General features: G+C 37.4%; 2 protein-coding genes across 3 annotated transcripts; one reads left to right on the top strand and one right to left on the bottom strand.

Annotated features, from left to right (window-relative positions):
- Positions 1–310: 310 nt before the first annotated feature.
- On the top strand, positions 311–5929 carry LOC105436450. Of its 2 annotated transcripts, XM_030989617.1 has the most exons (4): positions 311–550; positions 1725–2327; positions 2569–2747; positions 3279–5929. In XM_030989617.1, the coding sequence occupies exons 2-4, from the start codon at positions 1735–1737 to the stop codon at positions 4676–4678; spliced, it is 2172 nt and encodes a 723-aa protein (XP_030845477.1). In that variant the 5' UTR covers positions 311–550; positions 1725–1734; the 3' UTR covers positions 4679–5929. The 2 variants fall into 2 exon arrangements, with proteins under 2 accessions (XP_030845477.1, XP_030845471.1); XM_030989611.1 differs by lacking the exon at positions 311–550 and having other exon boundaries at positions 1398–2327.
- LOC105446234 lies at positions 4713–9304 on the bottom strand. Its single transcript, XM_030989623.1, has 2 exons — positions 9170–9304; positions 4713–8061 (listed from the first exon to the last, which is right to left on the bottom strand). The coding sequence occupies exon 2, from the start codon at positions 7998–8000 to the stop codon at positions 6471–6473; it is 1530 nt and encodes a 509-aa protein (XP_030845483.1). The 5' UTR covers positions 8001–8061; positions 9170–9304; the 3' UTR covers positions 4713–6470.
- Between the last annotated feature and the right edge of the window lie 10317 nt (positions 9305–19621).

The following is a 19621-nucleotide window of genomic DNA, read 5'->3' as shown; positions in this document are numbered from 1 at the left end:
TGTGAAAATTATTGTTTACAAATTGCGAAAAATGGCAAATTACATATCAAACTGATGCTGAAAATCTCGAGAGTGACTTTCCGTTGCATGCTGCCATGTTGAATGAAGTTAACGACCAAAAACGCAGCTACATGTACACCCCTACAAATCTCACTGAAAAGCGCATGGAAATTCAGCAGACGTAAATGTTATGTGATCGCCAGATATCGCTGAATAAAAATCAGCTTTCAGCCTCATTAACGTATACGCGCGCGCTGCGGTCTGACTGAAATGGCTTACTGATATCATTGTGACATCACACGGTCGTGCCTTCACGGTTGTTTCATCGCAAAGCATGCCGGGACAGAATTCTAGTCCATTTTCACCTTCGCGCAGCGCGGAATACAAATTTGTTCGACCTACAAATTTTCACCTTCGCACGATCAGCTGTTATCATCAGCTGTTCATTGTTTATCAACAACGCCGGGATCGGATTTCGAATCAACATTGCAATCTTCTTCTTCTTCTTCCATTGAGTACAGTCCTCTTTCATTCCATCACCATTTGTACGGTAAGACACCAACATTTGTGATCATGTATGTTTATGACGATCCTTCTCAAAAATAAAGCTGATAATACGATGTAAAGTGGGCTTATGAGAGTGGCCGTCCCATATGTTCAAATGTGTGTGTGTGTATGTACTTGTGCATTTTGCGTCGGTGGCTTGCCTTTTCTTTTCCAGCTGCTACTCGTGTTGTGGGTAGAAATTAACCAAATGTACAGTAAAATTAGACTTGTGTCTCAGGATATATGAATATATACATCATAGATAATAAAATACTAGAATGGCTGACACAGTTAATGACTGCAATGAAGAGGCAATGTCATGATTATCAAAACGATAGATTTTTTTTCTTCAATTTGCATCTGGATAATACCACACATAGTCTAGACGTAGGTGCATTAATATCCTGGCTCAGTGTATTAAAAGCTGTTGTATTGATTCCCCAGCCCCCCCTCTCCAGGAACGGAGGGACCGCATGCGTGTTCCCAAAATCTCTTGCTCGTAACAAAGAAAAAGATCTGCCCGTATTTTTTACTTTACACACCGGACTTATGCTGAACAGGGGGGGGGAGGGGGGGTGTGCTGAAAATGCTTGTATAACAAATAAATAGATCTACCTGTATTGACTTTATATACCGGACTTATGCTGAAGGGGGGGGGGGGGTGCTGGGAAGATGCATATGAATACCCTAAATAACACTGAGTGGGGGGGGGGGGCGGATTGATTCTCAACATTTCAAACACTACTGTACAAAACTCTAACTGATTTCACTCAAAATCGGTTCTTTAGTGACAATTGATGACACCTAAATAGCAGTAAAATACAGTTTGTTACTGATGTTAAAAAAAAAAATTAAAAATTAAAATTGTAAGTCTAGTGTCAAATTTGCTCATCAGCCACATCAGTTCTATTGTGTGCAGTCTTGGTGTGTGTATTTGTGTATTATACCTGCCTCTCTGCAAGTATGCAGTGCTAGAGGTCAATACGCATTAGCATTGACTCTTTGCTTTGCTTTGCTGGATTGGATAAAACTATGAATCTGATATTGATAAGTTCACCTTCAGCATCTACATGGATCTACATGATCTAGTGTTGAAGAATTGATAAGGTTTTTTTTATTTCTGTAATTCTTGTGGTCACAATGTTAAATTTGTTTGTCTTTTTCCTTTTATTTATCAGTTGCAGCATCATGGCTGATGAATCACAAGATGATGTAGATGTTACGAGAGACATCATATCACAATGGAAAACAGAAGCACTACGCGATTTTCTACGAAGGAGGGGACTCAAGCTCGGAAATCGAGGTGATATGATAGCGTGGGTTTTCTCTGCCATGACGCAGGGGATAGCTATCCAGCCATCAGAGGTAGAAAAGACGAGATCAAGGGCATCTACATATCGCGAGCTCCTCGTCTTCAATGACCATACATTTCCTGATCCCATGAGCGAACTGGATGATGGATGGATTGGGGAGCAGAGAGGCATGCAATACTGGCCACCTACAATGTATAGGGACATTTGTATGTACTTACTTAATAAGGACCCAGCATCACTGGAGGGAAGGATCATGAAAGATTACAAAGAAGGGAAGGCCTATAGCTATTTCGCCAGTTCCTGGTTGAAGGAGATATTTTTTAATCCCATGGGAGACAGCCCCTTCTGCTTTTTGAAATCAAAATGCACGCCATCGCAGAACATCGGAGCAGAGCCCCATGAAGCTTGGTTACTGTGCCAAAAAGACGATGGGATGATCTGCTCAGCATACTGTACCTGTGTTGCTGGGTGAGTTTTTTTTTTAAATTAAGAGCTATGATATTAGAGAAGTATGTTGGATAAATGTTCCTTTTTAGTAGAATAAGGCAATTTGTATTTTATTGTGATATAGAGCACATTACAAATTATATGAAAATTGTTTTACATCAAAAGTAGAAGCAGTAATAGGTAGTGGAATTACTAAGATATAATTCATTTTTGGTACAGGTTTATGCAATACCTAATTAATGTTTATTTATTTTCCAAACAGCTTAGGACAGACATGCAATCATGTAGCTGCCATGCTCTTCAAACTGGACCATGCGTTCAAGAGTGGACTAGTCAACCCAGCATGCACCTCAGTGGCCAATAGCTGGATTGCTACATCAAAGAGGGTATTACCATGCCGAGTGAAAGAAGTCAGTTGGGAGAGGCACCACTATGGTAAAGGTGAATATATTTTCTATTTTAATTGGTGTTATTATACAGGAATAGTCATATATGGTGTGAGCTGTAAAAATTGAAAGGAAAGTAAACAATTTGGGACAAAATATTTTTTATTTTTATTTTGTATATTATTTTCTATGCCGAATATGTAAATATGAAAAGTATAATATCATTCCCAAATCCAAAGTTTAAAGTCTGATTGATATTATCCTATTAAATCCTAAAGATATTCATTCAGTGCCACTCCCCCATCCCTAAAAAAAAACAATAGAGAAGTTTAACACTACACTCAATTCTATTTCATTTTTGTTCTTTGAAGTGTACATTTTTACCAACGAACCTCATAATTTTTGTAATCTTTTTATTAGAGCACTCCCTTTTTTATTCAAAAGAAATTGTAATGATCATATATCTTGTTTGTTTACCATGACAAAGCTAACTACTAAATATATAAAGTCATAAGGTAATTAAAATTTATATTTTTACCACTGATTTGAAACTATGTTAAATATTACTCAATTTCAATTTTTACAGGATTAACATCAAAGCCCCCAAAGCTGGTAACACCAAGTAGTCTTCGCTACTCTGCAACAGAGAAGAGAACATCAGCATACGAACAGCGGCAACAACTGGCTGACATCATTCGTGCATCTATGCCCAGTGCTGTAATGTTAAGTTATGTTCAAAGCGAAGACTACAATCCAGAAGAGGTAAATAAGGGCTCACCAGAAGATGACCTCAACACTTCCCATACACTAGACATTCCCACTTCACCTCATCCTATGTTGCCTCTTTTACAGCTTGCCTCCATGTACCCAACATCAACTCAATTTATTCAACACCTCCAACAACCAACTTCAACTGACATCAATTGTATCGAAAAAAAAACAAGAGGACAGGCTTCTTCAGACAATTGGCATCATCAGCGAATTGGTCGCGTAACCTCATCAATAATTCACAGAGCTTACACAAGAGTACAATCCTTAAAAAAAAATCCATTAATAGACACATCAAAGCTTCTCCAATCCATCATGAGGACGTCTCCAATCCAGACAAGACAGATGCGCCGTGGCATTGGTATGGAGCCGAAAGCCAAGGAGGCATATAAAAAAATAATGAAGGTAAGCCATACCAATGTCACTTTCAAAGAGTGCGGGCTTTTCATCTCTGAGGAGTTGGCTTATTTAGGATCAAGTCCGGATATGCTTGTCAAGTGTGACTGCCATGGACAGGGGGTAGTGGAAATTAAATGTCCAGACATTGAAGAAGTTCCTGCTGTTGGGAAGCCAACATATATTCAAGAATCTGCTGATGGCACTCCAATGCTGCAAGAAAAACACATTTATATGAGCCAAGTTATGATGCAGATGGCTGTAACAAAGAGAAAATGGTGCCATTTTTTTGTTTACTGCGAACAAGGAAGTGCGTTGCTGAATATTCCTTTTGATGAAACCATTTGGAAAAAACTTAGGGACAATGCCAAATACTTTTGGGAAAGTGTTGTTGCACCACATATTCATGTATTGTCACATATAAATGCAGCAAGAACACAGGTAGTACCAACAAACGCTGATCTCCAGACAACAGAACAAACAGCAGAGTCGTCTCAAGTCCTCTCATCAAATCGTTCAGGAAGTTCAACCAAGCCATCACTTTCATCAACATCAAATCAGACACAACCAAGAGAAAATGACACCAAAAAGAGGAAGAAAAAAACTGGAAAGATGTTAGTACGTCAGAAAAGTCGACCTGTATACATGTGTAGTATTTGTGACAATGAGTGTTTGCAACTTCCTGATGGATGTACATTTGAAGACAATTCCATTTGTTGTGATTGCTGCCACAAATGGTGTCATTTCGTATGTGTAAATATTCTAGATAAAGATGATGATCAGCTGATTGAAGAGAGATGGTGTTGCCCAAAATGCACATGATGAATGCAAATAAAGACCAAGTGAAAGCATGATATAAAGAGAAAGACAATTTAATGGATTTTTTTTTCCAAACAAATTTTCAACAGCTGTCATTACAAGAAATGCTCGTTAGTTTACAGTCATATTTCTTAGGAACACTATAAAATAAGTTACTAAAACAGTATGTTTCTTGAGAAACAACAACAGAGCATAATATGAACATTTATGAAAATAAATCAATAAGGGTTATGGCAGTAGTAATTGCAAAGTGGAAGCTGAATACAAAGTAATGTTTAATATTTGAACTTCTTGGCAGCTGCATGGCATTGGTTGCATCGAGTATGGCAAAGCAATATGCTGGCATGTGATAATCCAGAGAATAAATATGATGTTCACAATATTGTATTATTGTTTACATAATTTTAAGTTATATAATACATACCGGTTTATGTAGCTTAACATTCAGTAATAAATATGTGTTCATGCCAGTTTTTTTCCCTGGTTCATGCAGTAGACTTATGCATGCATGAACTGAGATGTTCATGAATAAGTCCCATAAATATGTACATTTAAAGACACAATTGATTGTAAAATTGCCTTTATAATTGCAATTCATATCATATCATATCATGTGACTAGATGTGCAATTCTGATTGGTTCAAATGTGCACTCACTATGGGCGTAAACAAGAGTTGATTACAGTATACATGTTTGTACAAACTGGCAAGTGAAACCTGAGATTGCTTTTCATACTTATGTTTTTTGTCTTCAGTAATTGTGCTCTGAGGTAACAGTACAATAATACTAGTAATTTACATTTTAATATGTGTATGTACATTTGTGAAGTGAAACCTTGACGCACTGTTTTTCATACTCAAGTTTTTTTTCTCTTCTTAGTCGTCTCATTGCTCTGATCTGATGGCAATTTAAGCATTGTATACAATGTACATGTAAATGCGCATTAAAAGCATAAATATTTTGGCACCGCCAAGAGCAAGCTGTATACAATTAACTTTGACATAGTTATACAAAATAAAAGTACATGTTTTTAGCTTACTGGCAACTAATGATACAATACTGTTTTATGGTCATACCCTGAGAGGACCTTTTAGGTCATGTTCTGTATACCGGACTTACCGGTTATGTATTTGAAACAAATTTGCTTTTCAAACAGTTTACCAGTACAACAATATGTACATGCTGTAAGTGATCATGTTTTGTACATTATATCTGAATACATTTAAACAATAAAATAACAAATAATGAAAGTGATTATCAAAACGTGTTGCGTAAATATTTTGGTAGTAGTGAATTGCACCTTTACTTCGTAACTTGTCAGCTGTCAATAGAATATTACATAAAACCTAACCTAATGTTGCTTATTGTAAATATAATATAATTTATAATTCATACATTGTAAAAAAGAATCTAAGATTAAGTAAACGCAAGCTGCAACAATGTAAGAACTGTATGTTTGTACAGGTGAGGTAAACGTTAGACCGTACAATTTTTTTTTTTTTTTAATTCATTGGCAGAGGACTAATTTTTTTGGCATACACCCTGTAGACTACTACACACCCAAAAATATGTGACATAAAAGACTAGAAAAGTAAAATATATCATATATTATACATCCAAGAAAGTAAAACTTATTAAAGTCAACTATGCATACATGTACATGTGTTAAATCTGACGCTTAGGATTCAATTCAAAGAATTAATATTATACAAATGATGCATGTGCATGAGTTCATTATACGATACCGGTACTTATCCTGAAGAAAAAACTGTACACTGTGCTTATGAATGAAAGTTCATGCAACTAGCGGGTCTTGCATGTTGCAGAGGGCTGCACAAACTTTGACTATCTGATCCGACAAGGGAATAAGACTCCACGGAAGAGTTCCTTTTATAATTCGGAAAGACTTGAGCCGCCTAATTGCACGTTCTACATGAATCCGTAGATTCGCAACTTTTTTAGTCTGCATCACCTGTTGCCTGGTCATCTGTTCCTGACCTCTTTTGCCAGGTGGGATGACTAGTGACGCTCGCCTCATCATGAGCTCTTCTGTAATCGGGAATCCCCTGTCAGCCATAATTGTATCTTGATTTTCGAGTAAATTCAAAAATCCAGATTCCTGAACAATGTGTTTATCTGTTACTCTCCCGCACCAGATATCGGACAGAAAAGAGATTAGGCCATTAGGAGTAATACCAATTAAAAGCTTGATGGTATTATGTTTCTTGTAATCTGACCATGTAACAGCCTGTAGATAGAGATTACGGGGCCGCTCAATGAAAATTTCTGTGCAGTCTATAATGCACCTAACGTTCCTATATTCCTTGGTCCTAAAAGCTGATGGAAGGTTGCGACGAACAATATCTTTTGATGGCCACCACACACAAGGACCTAAAACTTCAGCCAAAAAATTGATCCACGTAAAGAAAATATGCGATGCAGATGCTGGTGATACACCAAAACGCTTGGCCAAATCTCGGTTCAATAGGCCAAGCCGGCACCTCATTAAAACGAGCAAAAACTCGTCTACTAATTCGAGCTTCCTTATCGGACCACGCTTCTTTGGTGAATTTTTTGTACCGGAAAGGAGTCTCTCATTTGATTTAGCCTCCTTGGCCCCTTTCCAATATCTCAATCGTCTTGCCTTCGGCTGAATGAAAGAAAATACACTCTGAAATAAAGTTTTTGATGGAAAACCTGTATAAAAACTGATATCACCATCAGACAATGAATGAAAAAATGTATGTTTGTCCTCTAATTTTTTAAGCCTCTCAACTTCGTCTTCTAATGATCGGATGATTGTCGCAGCTTCTTTACAATGACATGATACAGCACATTTACATGATATTCTATAATCGTGTCCACTTTCGGCAAGAACATTTTTAACTTTTAACGCAACAGATGGTTCAGCTGAATCAGCTCTAACAACCTTTGGGACAGGTCCAGCAGTCACAGGGTCTGGTACTGTTCGCTTTATTGTTCTTCTAGATTTGGGTAGAGGCACATCATATCCAAGATGCAAAGTAGGGACACGACTTGCAGATGGGGCAAGATCAACAAAATGTATCGAACAAACCCTGCTGAAGTGCTTAGGAATCCATGGCTTCTTGGTTGAAGGATCTACACGCCTTATTTTACGGATCCACTCTCCACGCAGTTGTGGAAATTTTTGTGTTGGGAATGGAAGAAACCTATAAGGAGGTTTGCAGGTGCACAGTTCCTCTTTACGGGTGCATTTGTGTATGTCACAGATTTTTGAGTTCCATTTGAGAAAACTTCGACTTGTGTTCTTACAGCTTACCACTGCACATGTAAATGAGGGCATCAGGTGACCCACCACAGCCGCCACTGGAGCGTCTACATGTAGATGGCTTGTCCATGGAACTCTAAGAAAAGAAAGTGAGACAAAAATAAATGTTTAATTTAGTTTAGATCTGAACAATGCCATGTATCAAATAAAAGTTAAATATATCGTCGGCCAGGTGGGAGAAGGGCGTAAGCGCGCGAGCGACTCGAAAACTACTTTTCAAATTATTCGCATTTAAAGATTTGTTTGATATTTAAACTGCTTTCCGTCCCGAAAATTGGTTTAAAACATAAAGACTTATAGTAATAGAAACGTTGTAGTAGAACACAGCCACAATTTTTTTCTCGAAAATAAATCAGTTTTATAAATGTTTGAGGCGATTTAGTGCTATAACGCCCTTTTGCTTAATGTTTCATTATTGACCTGAAATTTGAGGTAACGCCCTTCTGCCAGCCAGGCGACGATATTTCAATTTCAAGATAACTGGTAGACCCTATCAGAAAATGAATATACACTGTTCATAGGAAAATGCACTCCAGCGATGCATAGAGATCGGCAAGTTTGACAGTGGACTCACAATTTGAATTTTTAAATTATTCTTTCTAACATTGGAAAGTTGAAAAACTTGTATTTTACTGCTATTTAGGAATTAGGTGTCATCAATCGTCACTAAAGTACCGATTTTGAGTGAAATCAGTTGATTTTTGTACAGTGGTGTTTGAAATGTTGAGAATCAATAGCACAGCTTTAAATACACAGCCAGGATTAGTATTGCACCTAGATCTAGCTAGACCTAGTACAGACTAGATCTCATGGCCCTGGGAAGCGGGGGTGCTGGGGGTGCTGCAGCACCCCTGGAAATTCTTCAGGGGGTGCATAGCACCCCCTGCAATTTTTTTTTGGTCTGAATGATATATTTAATGTAGACTATATCATTATGCTTCGTGTACGAAATTTTCACACAGCCGACAGCCACAAATTACGCTTTTTTTTTTTTTTTTTTTAAATCGTTCCCAGGGCCCTGCTAGATCTAACTTAGATCTAAGTTATGTGTGATCTATCAATTATAAATACATGTTACAAATCGTTGCAGACTCACAGTCACACACACACACACAACTGTCGGCCATTCTAGTATTTCATGCGAAATTTCTGTTATATTGATAAGCACTGATTCTTGTCCTTACCTTTGACTTGTTTCTTGTCTGTCATTTAATAGATGAATTACTTGAATTCTGAGCACATTTCAGTAACACAAAAAAATCCCGTGGTTGACCATGTTGACAATGCAATGGACCACAATGATCGTGAATCGCGCGAAGGTGAAATTGGACTAGAATTATGTCCCGGCATGCTTTGCGATGAAACAACCGTGAAGGCACGTATTAATGCGTCGCAATAAATTTGCGCTAATATAATTGTGCGCAGGTTATGATACTGCTTAATACCCTTTTCACATCTATTTTTCTTAACCCCGGACTATCCTTAACCCCATACTATCCTTAACCCCATACTATTTTTTTTGCTGTTCACATCTATTTTCTTAACCCCGGACTATGTGCTTAGCCGGGGTTAAGAAATTTCACGCGATTCACACTACGTTCGCCTTAGCCCCGGACTATTCGATAGCTCATGAATATTAATGTTTTTGCTACCGCGCATGCGCCTTTCGACTAAATGAAGGGGAAAAACCCTCTGCCCACAGACTCAGGAAAAACCTGATTTCAACATCTTCCCAATTGGTCCTTCTGATGGGTAAAGCCGTCATTCCGGTGTAAATACAATTAAAATCAGGAGACAATCAATGCAACAATTGAACTATAATCAATATCGGTCAACGAACTCTTTGCTTGTGGTAAAAAGACCAACAATATACAGTACGGTACGTAATAATTTTAGCTCGCTCGTGTTGTGTTATCCAGCCTTGCGCAAAGCGTTTTCCCTTTATTATTTTACCGATACAAATCAATTACCCATTTTTCATCCAATTCACTTGATAAATTTACCTACGTAAATATGACTGATAATGATAAATGCAATAAAAAATTATGAGCTACATGTTCTTTCACTATTTTTTTTAATCAATTTTATAATAAAGATTTTTTCATAATGACCTCTGCCTCGTAAAAGACTAAACGTCAATACAGAGAGCATGCATGCGTAACGTGAACTGCATGCATGCGTAACGTGAACTGCATGCATAGCGCGCGATAAATGCAAATTCACGACCACACGACCACGCTGTCTGTGATTGGCTGTTGCTTAGCCCCGCTTCTCCTTAGCCCGGTTCGGATTCACAATACCCTTTTCACATCTACCAAATATTGCTTAACCCCGGGAAATAGGTGGGGCTAAGGGGGCTCTTATACCCTTTTCACATCTATTTTTCTTAACCCCGGACTATCCTTAACCCCATACTATCCTTAACCCCATACTATTTTTTTTGCTGTTCACATCTATTTTCTTAACCCCGGACTATGTGCTTAGCCGGGGTTAAGAAATTTCACGCGATTCACACTACGTTCGCCTTAGCCCCGGACTATTCGATAGCTCATGAATATTAATGCTTTTGCTACCGCGCAAAGCGTTTTCCCTTTATTATTTTACCGATACAAATCAATTACCCATTTTTCATCCAATTCACTTGATAAATTTACCTACGTAAATATGACTGATAATGATAAATGCAATAAAAAATTATGAGCTACATGTTCTTTCACTATTTTTTTAAATCAATTTTATAATAAAGATTTTTTCATAATGACCTCTGCCTCGTAAAAGACTAAACGTCAATACAGAGAGCATGCATGCGTAACGTGAACTGCATGCATGCGTAACGTGAACTGCATGCATAGCGCGCGATAAATGCAAATTCACGACCACACGACCACGCTGTCTGTGATTGGCTGTTGCTTAGCCCCGCTTCTCCTTAGCCCGGTTCGGATTCACACTACGCAGCTTAGCACCACAATTGCCCGGCTAACCCCGCAATTGCCCGGCTAACCCTGCTATTTTGCAGGGCCAGATAGTCCCGTACTATTTGTGGGGTTAGCCCACTTTGGCAAAACGTAATGTGAACAGAAAGCCGGCTAAAATTACCCCGGGTAATTGGTGGGGCTAAGGAAGGAATTGGTGGGGCTAAGAGCCCCCTTAGCCCCACCTATTTCCCGGGGTTAAGCAATATTTGGTAGATGTGAAAAGGGTATTAGCCCCACCAATTCCTTCCTTAGCCCCACCAATTACCCGGGGTAATTTTAGCCGGCTTTCTGTTCACATTACGTTTTGCCAAAGTGGGCTAACCCCACAAATAGTACGGGACTATCTGGCCCTGCAAAATAGCAGGGTTAGCCGGGCAATTGCGGGGTTAGCCGGGCAATTGTGGTGCTAAGCTGCGTAGTGTGAATCCGAACCGGGCTAAGGAGAAGCGGGGCTAAGCAACAGCCAATCACAGACAGCGTGGTCGTGTGGTCGTGAATTTGCATTTATCGCGCGCTATGCATGCAGTTCACGTTACGCATGCGCGGTAGCAAAAGCATTAATATTCATGAGCTATCGAATAGTCCGGGGCTAAGGCGAACGTAGTGTGAATCGCGTGAAATTTCTTAACCCCGGCTAAGCACATAGTCCGGGGTTAAGAAAATAGATGTGAACAGCAAAAAAAATAGTATGGGGTTAAGGATAGTATGGGGTTAAGGATAGTCCGGGGTTAAGAAAAATAGATGTGAAAAGGGTAGTAATTGCCCGGCTAACCCCGCAATTGCCCGGCTAACCCTGCTATTTTGCAGGGCCAGATAGTCCCGTACTATTTGTGGGGTTAGCCCACTTTGGCAAAACGTAATGTGAACAGAAAGCCGGCTAAAATTACCCCGGGTAATTGGTGGGGCTAAGGAAGGAATTGGTGGGGCTAAGAGCCCCCTTAGCCCCACCTATTTCCCGGGGTTAAGCAATATTTGGTAGATGTGAAAAGGGTATTAGAAAACCATATGCCTGCCAATAAAGGCCTCCAAAAAAATGGCTTAATTCTGGTAGGAGCTGTCTTAAATGTAGGGTAAAATACTTACCGGTAGCCAAAAGTTTGAATTGAATACCCAAATTGGCTAAGTATTTTATCTAAGCCAAATACTAAGTAAAAAGCTTAAATTTTGTACGTAAGTATTGAATTGAATACGGGCCCTGGGCCCTGTAAAAACAGAGCAGAGGTAGCAATCAATTGCAAATGGACAATGGCCAATCAAGATAATCGTTACATGCATTATTGTTCTAGTCTCAACTTACACTGCTGCGGTTGTGGGTAACTGGGGTGCTGGGGCATCCCACCTCCTTGTGGGGTGTAGGAGGGGCGGGGCGGCGGTTGCCCTGCTGATTTGGCATAGACGGGAGAGCTCTCTCCGAAGACGACTGTCATGACCTTGATCAGCCCAACAAGATCGGAGTTGTTCTGGTGAAGAAACAAAGACAGAAAGAGATGCATTATCATAGAGATGCAAAGGTGATCCAATACTTACTCCGGAGACGTTTATGCTCCGGGCTTGAGTTTGAACAGATGAAGGATTAGAGCTTGGGTTTAGTATACATTTAGGAATTAAATTAGTTCTAGAAATTGACCACAAAGTGATTACATGTATCTACACAACAAGTACACTTGCTGTAACATGTAAATATTTACACCAGGGCCCCATCTGATAAAGAATTACGATTGATCCTATAACTTTATGAACCAGAGCAATATAACACTGAGCTCCTATAGGAAATCTTTTCATTCAGCTGGTTATATCTCAGCCAATAATTAACATTTTCAACTGGTTTTCGACATTTGGACATTATTTGTTATGCTCCTTCGGAAAATGAAGAAAAATTGAAAAATTCTAAAATTAGATTTTTTGATGACGTCACACTTCACCACTCTATAACACAACAATACGTATATGCTAGATTATGATCAACCTTTTCTGATCGATTCCACAATGTTACTTTCACAATGCAATCGCATGACCAGAACTTTATCTTTAAATGTTCTACTTACTGGTTTCCAATCATGTAGATAGGGCAGGTAGACCCTTCCGTTGGCATCTACATGCTTAAAGGGCTTGATAAGCATGGTACTGGTGGGCCGCACAAAGCATAGAGGGGGGTTGTGTGGGTGCGTCTCAAGGATCCACACACAGATTGGTATGTTGTATGTGTTGGCTGAAATATAAAGATATTACGTGTTATTATTTTATTTATTTATTTTAATTTTTTGGATTAGCCAAGAAGAGTATAGAGAAGTGCAATGATGCAGCTTGAAAATATTTAAATACAAAGAAAATCTGTCTCTTATTATGAAGCACTTCCGAGTTGGTCACTGCAAATTGACAGGTTGTGAAGTTGATCAAACAATCCTTATTTTTTTCAGCAAACCCAAATTATGGCAGAATATCATAACTTTCATAATTGTATAAATAACCAATAGACAAAAATCTGACAACTTAACCTACAATCATACAAACAGATATATGTTATTCAATAAAATCTGTCCGCTTCGGAAGAATCAATAATAATCACAATAAGCAATAGAAATAATTATTGTTTAAAGGGTTTTTGTGACCGTGAATGGATCAATGTTTGAACGAGAAAAATTCGCTCATTCTTCTTCGCTCTTCCTGTTTTTTTCAGCGCTCGTCAGAATTAGCTTTTGATGTGCATGAATTCACTCGTGTAATCGCTCTTTCAATTCGTACTCATTGAAAAAATTATCATCAATGATTGATATCCCTAATTGATAAAGGTACGCCAATTACTATTTTCCATTGTTACAGTTCTTCTTGATTTGATAGTTGTTACCATGATAACACCATGATTCATGGCTGTTGACCTTTAATATTGATTGGTATAACTGATTCTGACGAAAATGACCAATAGCAAACTGTAATAACAGTTTTTTTTTCTGAAAAATAAAAGGCAAGTCCTAATGGCCTATCGCAGAGGCATTTATAAGTATGTCAGTGATCATTCGGTTTTCAGATTAGAAGTAGCGATATTAGTTCGATTGTAGCAAGAAACGCGCAAACTTGCCAACGAGTTCACTCCGTCTCTCTTTCAGTCAGTGAGGTCACATTTACCATATACCATAATATTAATTATTGAGCAGAGCCTAGATCTACCAGTTCCTGCCTCTGTCAGGAGCGGATAAGTACAGAGCCTTTAGTAGTCTCAAATTGCAGACGCTGTTACGCACAACGACCGACCAGGATTTGTGCCTGCAAACCACGCATTTCTTGCCATTTGGCGTCAAACCTTGTAGTTTCTAGACAGATACTTACACCTTAATAAGACGTAGTCTGTGATTCACATCCAAAACAAAAACTATCACCAGAAATGGTAAGTGTTTTACATCTTACATAGGCAGTGACATATTTTATTAAAAGACATATTCCACGAAGATATTTTGCAACGAATCTTTGGGGGTTTCTTTTAATATTGTATGAGGCCAATGGATTTTGGTACACTGTCTTCTATAACAATGTCTATCTTCGTACATAATAAAGTACTTGGCATGTTTCGGATCGTCTGATACTGTTTGCGCTAATCGCATGACCAGAACTTTATCTTTAAATGTTCTACTTACTGGTTTCCAATCATGTAGATAGGGCAGGTAGACCCTTCCGTTGGCATCTACATGCTTAGAGGGCTTGATAAGCATGGTACTGGTGGGACGCACAAAGCATAGAGGGGGGTTGTGTGGGTGCGTCTCAAGGATCCACACACAGATTGGTATGTTGTATGTGTTGGCTGAAATATAAAGATATTATGTGTTATTATTTTATTTATTTATTTTAATTTTTTGGATTAGCCAAGAAGAGTATAGAGAAGTGCAATGATGCAGCTTGAAAATATTTAAATACAAAGAAAATCTGTCTCTTATTATGAAGCACTTCCGAGTTGGTCACTGCAAATTGACAGGTTGTGAAGTTGATCAAACAATCCTTATTTTTTTCAGCAAACCCAAATTATGGCAGAATATCATAACTTTCATAATTGTATAAATAACCAATAGACAAAAATCTGACAACTTAACCTACAATCATACAAACAGATATATGTTATTCAATGAAATCCTTCCGCTTCGGAAGAATCAATAATAATCACAATAAGCAATAGAAATAATTATTGTTTAAAGGGTTTTTGTGACCGTAACTGGATCAATGTTTAAACGAGAAATTTCGCTCATTCTTCTTCGCTCTTCCTGTTTTTTCAGCGCTCGTCAGAATTAGCTTTTGATGTGCATGAATTCACTCGTGTAATCGCTCTTTCAATTCGTACTCATTGAAAAAATTCTCATCAATGATTGATATCCCTAATTGATAAAGGTACGCCAATTACTATTTTCCATTGTTACAGTTCTTCTTGATTTAATAGTTGTTACCATGATAACACCATGATTCATGCCTGTTGACCTTTAATATTGATTGGTATAACTGATTCTGACGAAAATGACCAATAGCAAACTATAATAACAGTTTTTTTTTTCTGAAAAATAAAAGGCAAGTCCTAATGGCCTATCGCAGAGGCATTTATAAGTATGTCAGTGGTCATTCGGTTTTCAGATTAGAAGTAGCGATATTAGTTCGATTGTAGCAAGAAACGCGCAAACTTGCCAACGAGTTCACTCCGTCTCTCTTTCAGTCAGTGAGGTCACATTTACCATAATTATTAAAGCTTTGAGCAGAGCCTAGATCTACCAGTTCCTGCCTCTGTCAGGAGCGGATAAGTACAGAGCCTTTAGTAGTCTCAAATTGCAGACGCTGTTACGCACAACGACCGACAAGGATTTGTGCCTGCAAACCACGCATTTCTTGCCATTTGGCGTCAAACCTTGTAGTTTCTAGACAGATACTCACACCTTAGTAAGACGTAGTCTGTGATTCACATCCAAAACAAAAACTATCACCAGAAATGGTAAGTGCTTTACATCTTACATAGGCAGTGACATATTTTATTAAAAGACATATTCCACGAAGATATTTTGCAACGAATCTTTGGGGGTTTCTTTTAATATTGTATGAGGCCAATGGGTTTTGGTACACTGTCTTCTATAACAATGTCTATCTTCGTACATAATAAAGTACTTGGCATGTTTTGGATCATCTGATACTGTTTGCGCTATAAATATCTTCATTAACAAACGCCGGTGCATTGTTTCTTTTGAAAAATAATCTACATTTTCCAGAAACATCGTTGCTATAATTTATTAAAAGACATATTCCACGAAGATATTTTGTAACGAATCGTTTGGGGTTTCTTTTAATATTGTATGAGGCCAATGGATTTTGGTACACTGTCTTCTATAACAATGTCTATCTTCGTACATAATAAAGTACTTGGCATGTTGCAGATCGTCTGATACTGTTTGCGCTAATAGCTTCATTAACAAAAGCCGGTACATTGCTTCTTTTTTTAAAGACTTTTCATTTTATAGAAACGTTGTTGATATAATCTGTATACTCGATATAAATAGGGGTTAAAAACCAAGTTAAATGTCTACACCTACTTACAAACATTACATTCTTTTTATTAACCTTGCCATATCGTTAATGTATGTATTTTGTTGACTATAGGGCCCCGCTCACAAGCTTAGCTTTTACAGGAGTCCTAAAATCACTCATTTAATGATGTAATCAAGTTAATATATGTTTATTAATGTACTATTACCAGTCTCTTTTTCATGTAAAAGATTATATCATGTTTTGTGTGGTTTTGAATAAATGAACTTGAACTTGAACTTGAACTTGAACCTGTCATAAATTATTTAGATTCATAAAATATTGTTGAACTTGTAAAAAAATGTATAAAAGATTATTTTCTAAGCTCTTCAGCACCAAAGATGTTAGGATAAAACCGTTTGTATTGGTCTCGTTTACCGACCAGTGACGTTGAATTGAAATCATTCAGAAATTTACAAAATTTACATGTTAATTAATTTTGCAATTCAATTTTCGTCAGTTAATTGTAGTGTAGTAAAATGTATAATTGTCCTGTTGTTCTATTTTATTGTAGAAATTATAGATTAAATTATAAATTACGATAATTATTCAATGCCCTTTATTAATGAACATCGTGGAAATTCTCGGAAAATACCGAAGTGTCTGAAACATGTAATTCCTAGGTCCAATAAGATCTCTCCGCATAGTTTGGAAATGGTGTTCGTAAATCAGATCCACCTACCATAGCTAATACATTCAATAACCTTTTTACTACCTGTGCTTTAAATATAACTAAAGACCTGAAAAATACTAAAACTGAATCTCCGATTGATTATGATATGCCGGTTAATCCAATAGCAAAATTTGATTTGGACGATGTGTCTGAGGACTTTGTCATTAAGGAAATTGATCGCATATGCAAAGATAAAGCCACTGGCGATGACCAGATTTCTTGTCGTCTTTTAAAAATGACGAAATATGTGATAGCAGAATAGTTAAACGATATCATAAACAAATCTTTGACCACGGGATGTGTACCCAATGGCTGGAAAGCAGCTCGAGTAATTCCTATTTTTAAAGCTGGTGATATGTCTAATCCATGCAATTACCGCCCAATTTCTAATTTGTCTGTTGTTAGCAAAATCATAGAGAGGGCAGTACATCACTAACTTTCTGAATTCATTGATGATAATAATATCTTGAACTCTAATCAGTCTGGGTTTCGAGCGAAGCATTCTACAACAACAGCTCTCGTGAAATTTGTAAATAATTTATCATGGAACATTGAAAACAGAAAGATCTCTGGTGTCGCTTTTATCGACCTTCGTAATTACTGGAATGAATTAATCAAAACCGCCTTGTACTAAACAAAAACAAAACTTGCGTCATGGCCATAGCTTCGCGTGCAAATTTGAATAACATAACAACCTTCAACGTTTCTATAAATTGAAAGGCATTGAAAAGAATTAACGTCATCAATTATTGATGAAGAATTGAATTGGTCCAAGCACGTTGACAAAGTAACAAAAGTAACGCAAAGAAATATCAGTGTAATAAAACGAGCTAAGGACTATTTACGAATAACATCTTTAAAGTTGCTGTATAATGCACTTGTATTGCCTAACTTTGATTATGGTTCCTATGTGTGGTCAAATCGATTTCAGGAACAAACGGATAAACTCAAGAAAGTTTAAAAAAAACGAGCTGCTAGAATAATTTCAAACAAAAGTTACGAGACTCCATCCAGTGAATTGATTGGCAATCTAAAATGGATGCCAATTGAGTAACGTTTTGAATTTCAGCGTGTTAATATGATGTTCAAATGCACACGTCATTTCGCACCATCCTATTTACAAGAAAGTTTAATTAAAGTAAGTGACATTCATCAGCATAATACGTGTCAGGCAGTTGAAGGTTTTCTTTCTGTGCCAAAGTATAAAACAGAATGCTTTAAACATAGCCCCCTCGTTTCTTCAATTATAGCATGGAATCAGTTGGACAGATAATTAAAAATGGCAAGCTCTGTGAACACCTTTGAATACATGTTCAAACATTCTTGCATTATCGATTCCCAATAAGATAAAATGAGTGTATGTCTTCTTAGCACTGAATGTAGGACGATATAATGCTTTTCAAACTTAAAGAATTATTTCATATAATTTATTATCAGCTATAAATACATTTGTAGTTTTAATGTTATTTAAGAGTGTACATTCAATTGCAATACTAGATTAGATGCATTAATTTTTCATATAATCCAGTAATTTACTACCCTGTAATGTTTTGTGTTGTTGTAAATATGTGTATCACAATTGAACTCTCAAAGTACATGTTGCCTTTTTTCAAGATCTAATACTTACCTAAATATGTAATAGTTACTTTTCATCGGATTTAAAAACTAATTACTGTCTATGCTATAATGATAAATTAAAATATTATAATTATGCGGCAACGTTTTCTTGAACGAAAAAGCAAAGTAAAACAAAACAAATAAACCATTCATTTATTACGAGGATACTAAATACTTTGTATATATGTTTATACATGTTCTTACTTATTGTTTATTGCTGTTATGAATTTATGTTCATGATTTTGTTATTACAATATATATTTTGTTTAAACTATTGTTCCTCATTATGTCCAACAGGGCCTCATGGAAGACCACCATTATTGGTCATAATGAGTCACCCTGTCTAAATATCAGAAATAAATGAATGAATAAATAAATAAATGTCCTTAGTATAACCCCCTAATCACTGGATTTCAAGTCGGTACGCAAGGTGCACCATCTCTATTCATTGGATAACATTCCTAATTGTCCCATTATGCACCGTGTATATATCTAGGACCAATAATCAACGCAGTCAGGACTGTCAGGTACTAAAGGCTGTTTAGCAATCTTCACAATTACCCATCGTCTCCCCGGTGGAGAGAGGCATTCATGTATTGTGGAATAATGTCTTGACAAAGGACGTTACTGCACCGGCTGGCGAGTGACCGATAGGAGAGGTGCTGTGGTCTAGTGGATAAGTGAACCACAATGTATAGGGTTCGAATCCCTGCCGAAGCACCAATGTCTTAGTAAGACACTTTAATCAACATTTACCGCGGTCAATACAGATGAAGTATAATTTGGTATATGCTTGGATGTATATATTGATTGCAGTGGGCGCTTCG

Source organism: Strongylocentrotus purpuratus, unplaced genomic scaffold, assembly GCF_000002235.5.
Source record: "Strongylocentrotus purpuratus isolate Spur 01 unplaced genomic scaffold, Spur_5.0 spur5_contig_842, whole genome shotgun sequence".
Lineage (NCBI taxonomy): Eukaryota > Metazoa > Echinodermata > Echinoidea > Camarodonta > Strongylocentrotidae > Strongylocentrotus > Strongylocentrotus purpuratus.
This window is presented reverse-complemented; position numbering and strand designations above follow the sequence as displayed.

Bases quoted from the DNA above. Each gene is read 5' to 3' on its own strand.
- LOC105446234 (XM_030989623.1), bottom strand. From the start codon at position 8,000: ATGCCCTCATTTACATGTGCAGTGGTAAGCTGTAAGAACACAAGTCGA.
- LOC105436450 (XM_030989611.1), top strand. From the start codon at position 1,687: ATGTTAAATTTGTTTGTCTTTTTCCTTTTATTTATCAGTTGCAGCATC. The intron at 2,328-2,568 runs GTGAGTTTTTTT...TTTTCCAAACAG, and splicing joins TACTGTACCTGTGTTGCTGG to CTTAGGACAGACATGCAATC. The intron at 2,748-3,278 runs GTGAATATATTT...CAATTTTTACAG, and splicing joins GAGGCACCACTATGGTAAAG to GATTAACATCAAAGCCCCCA.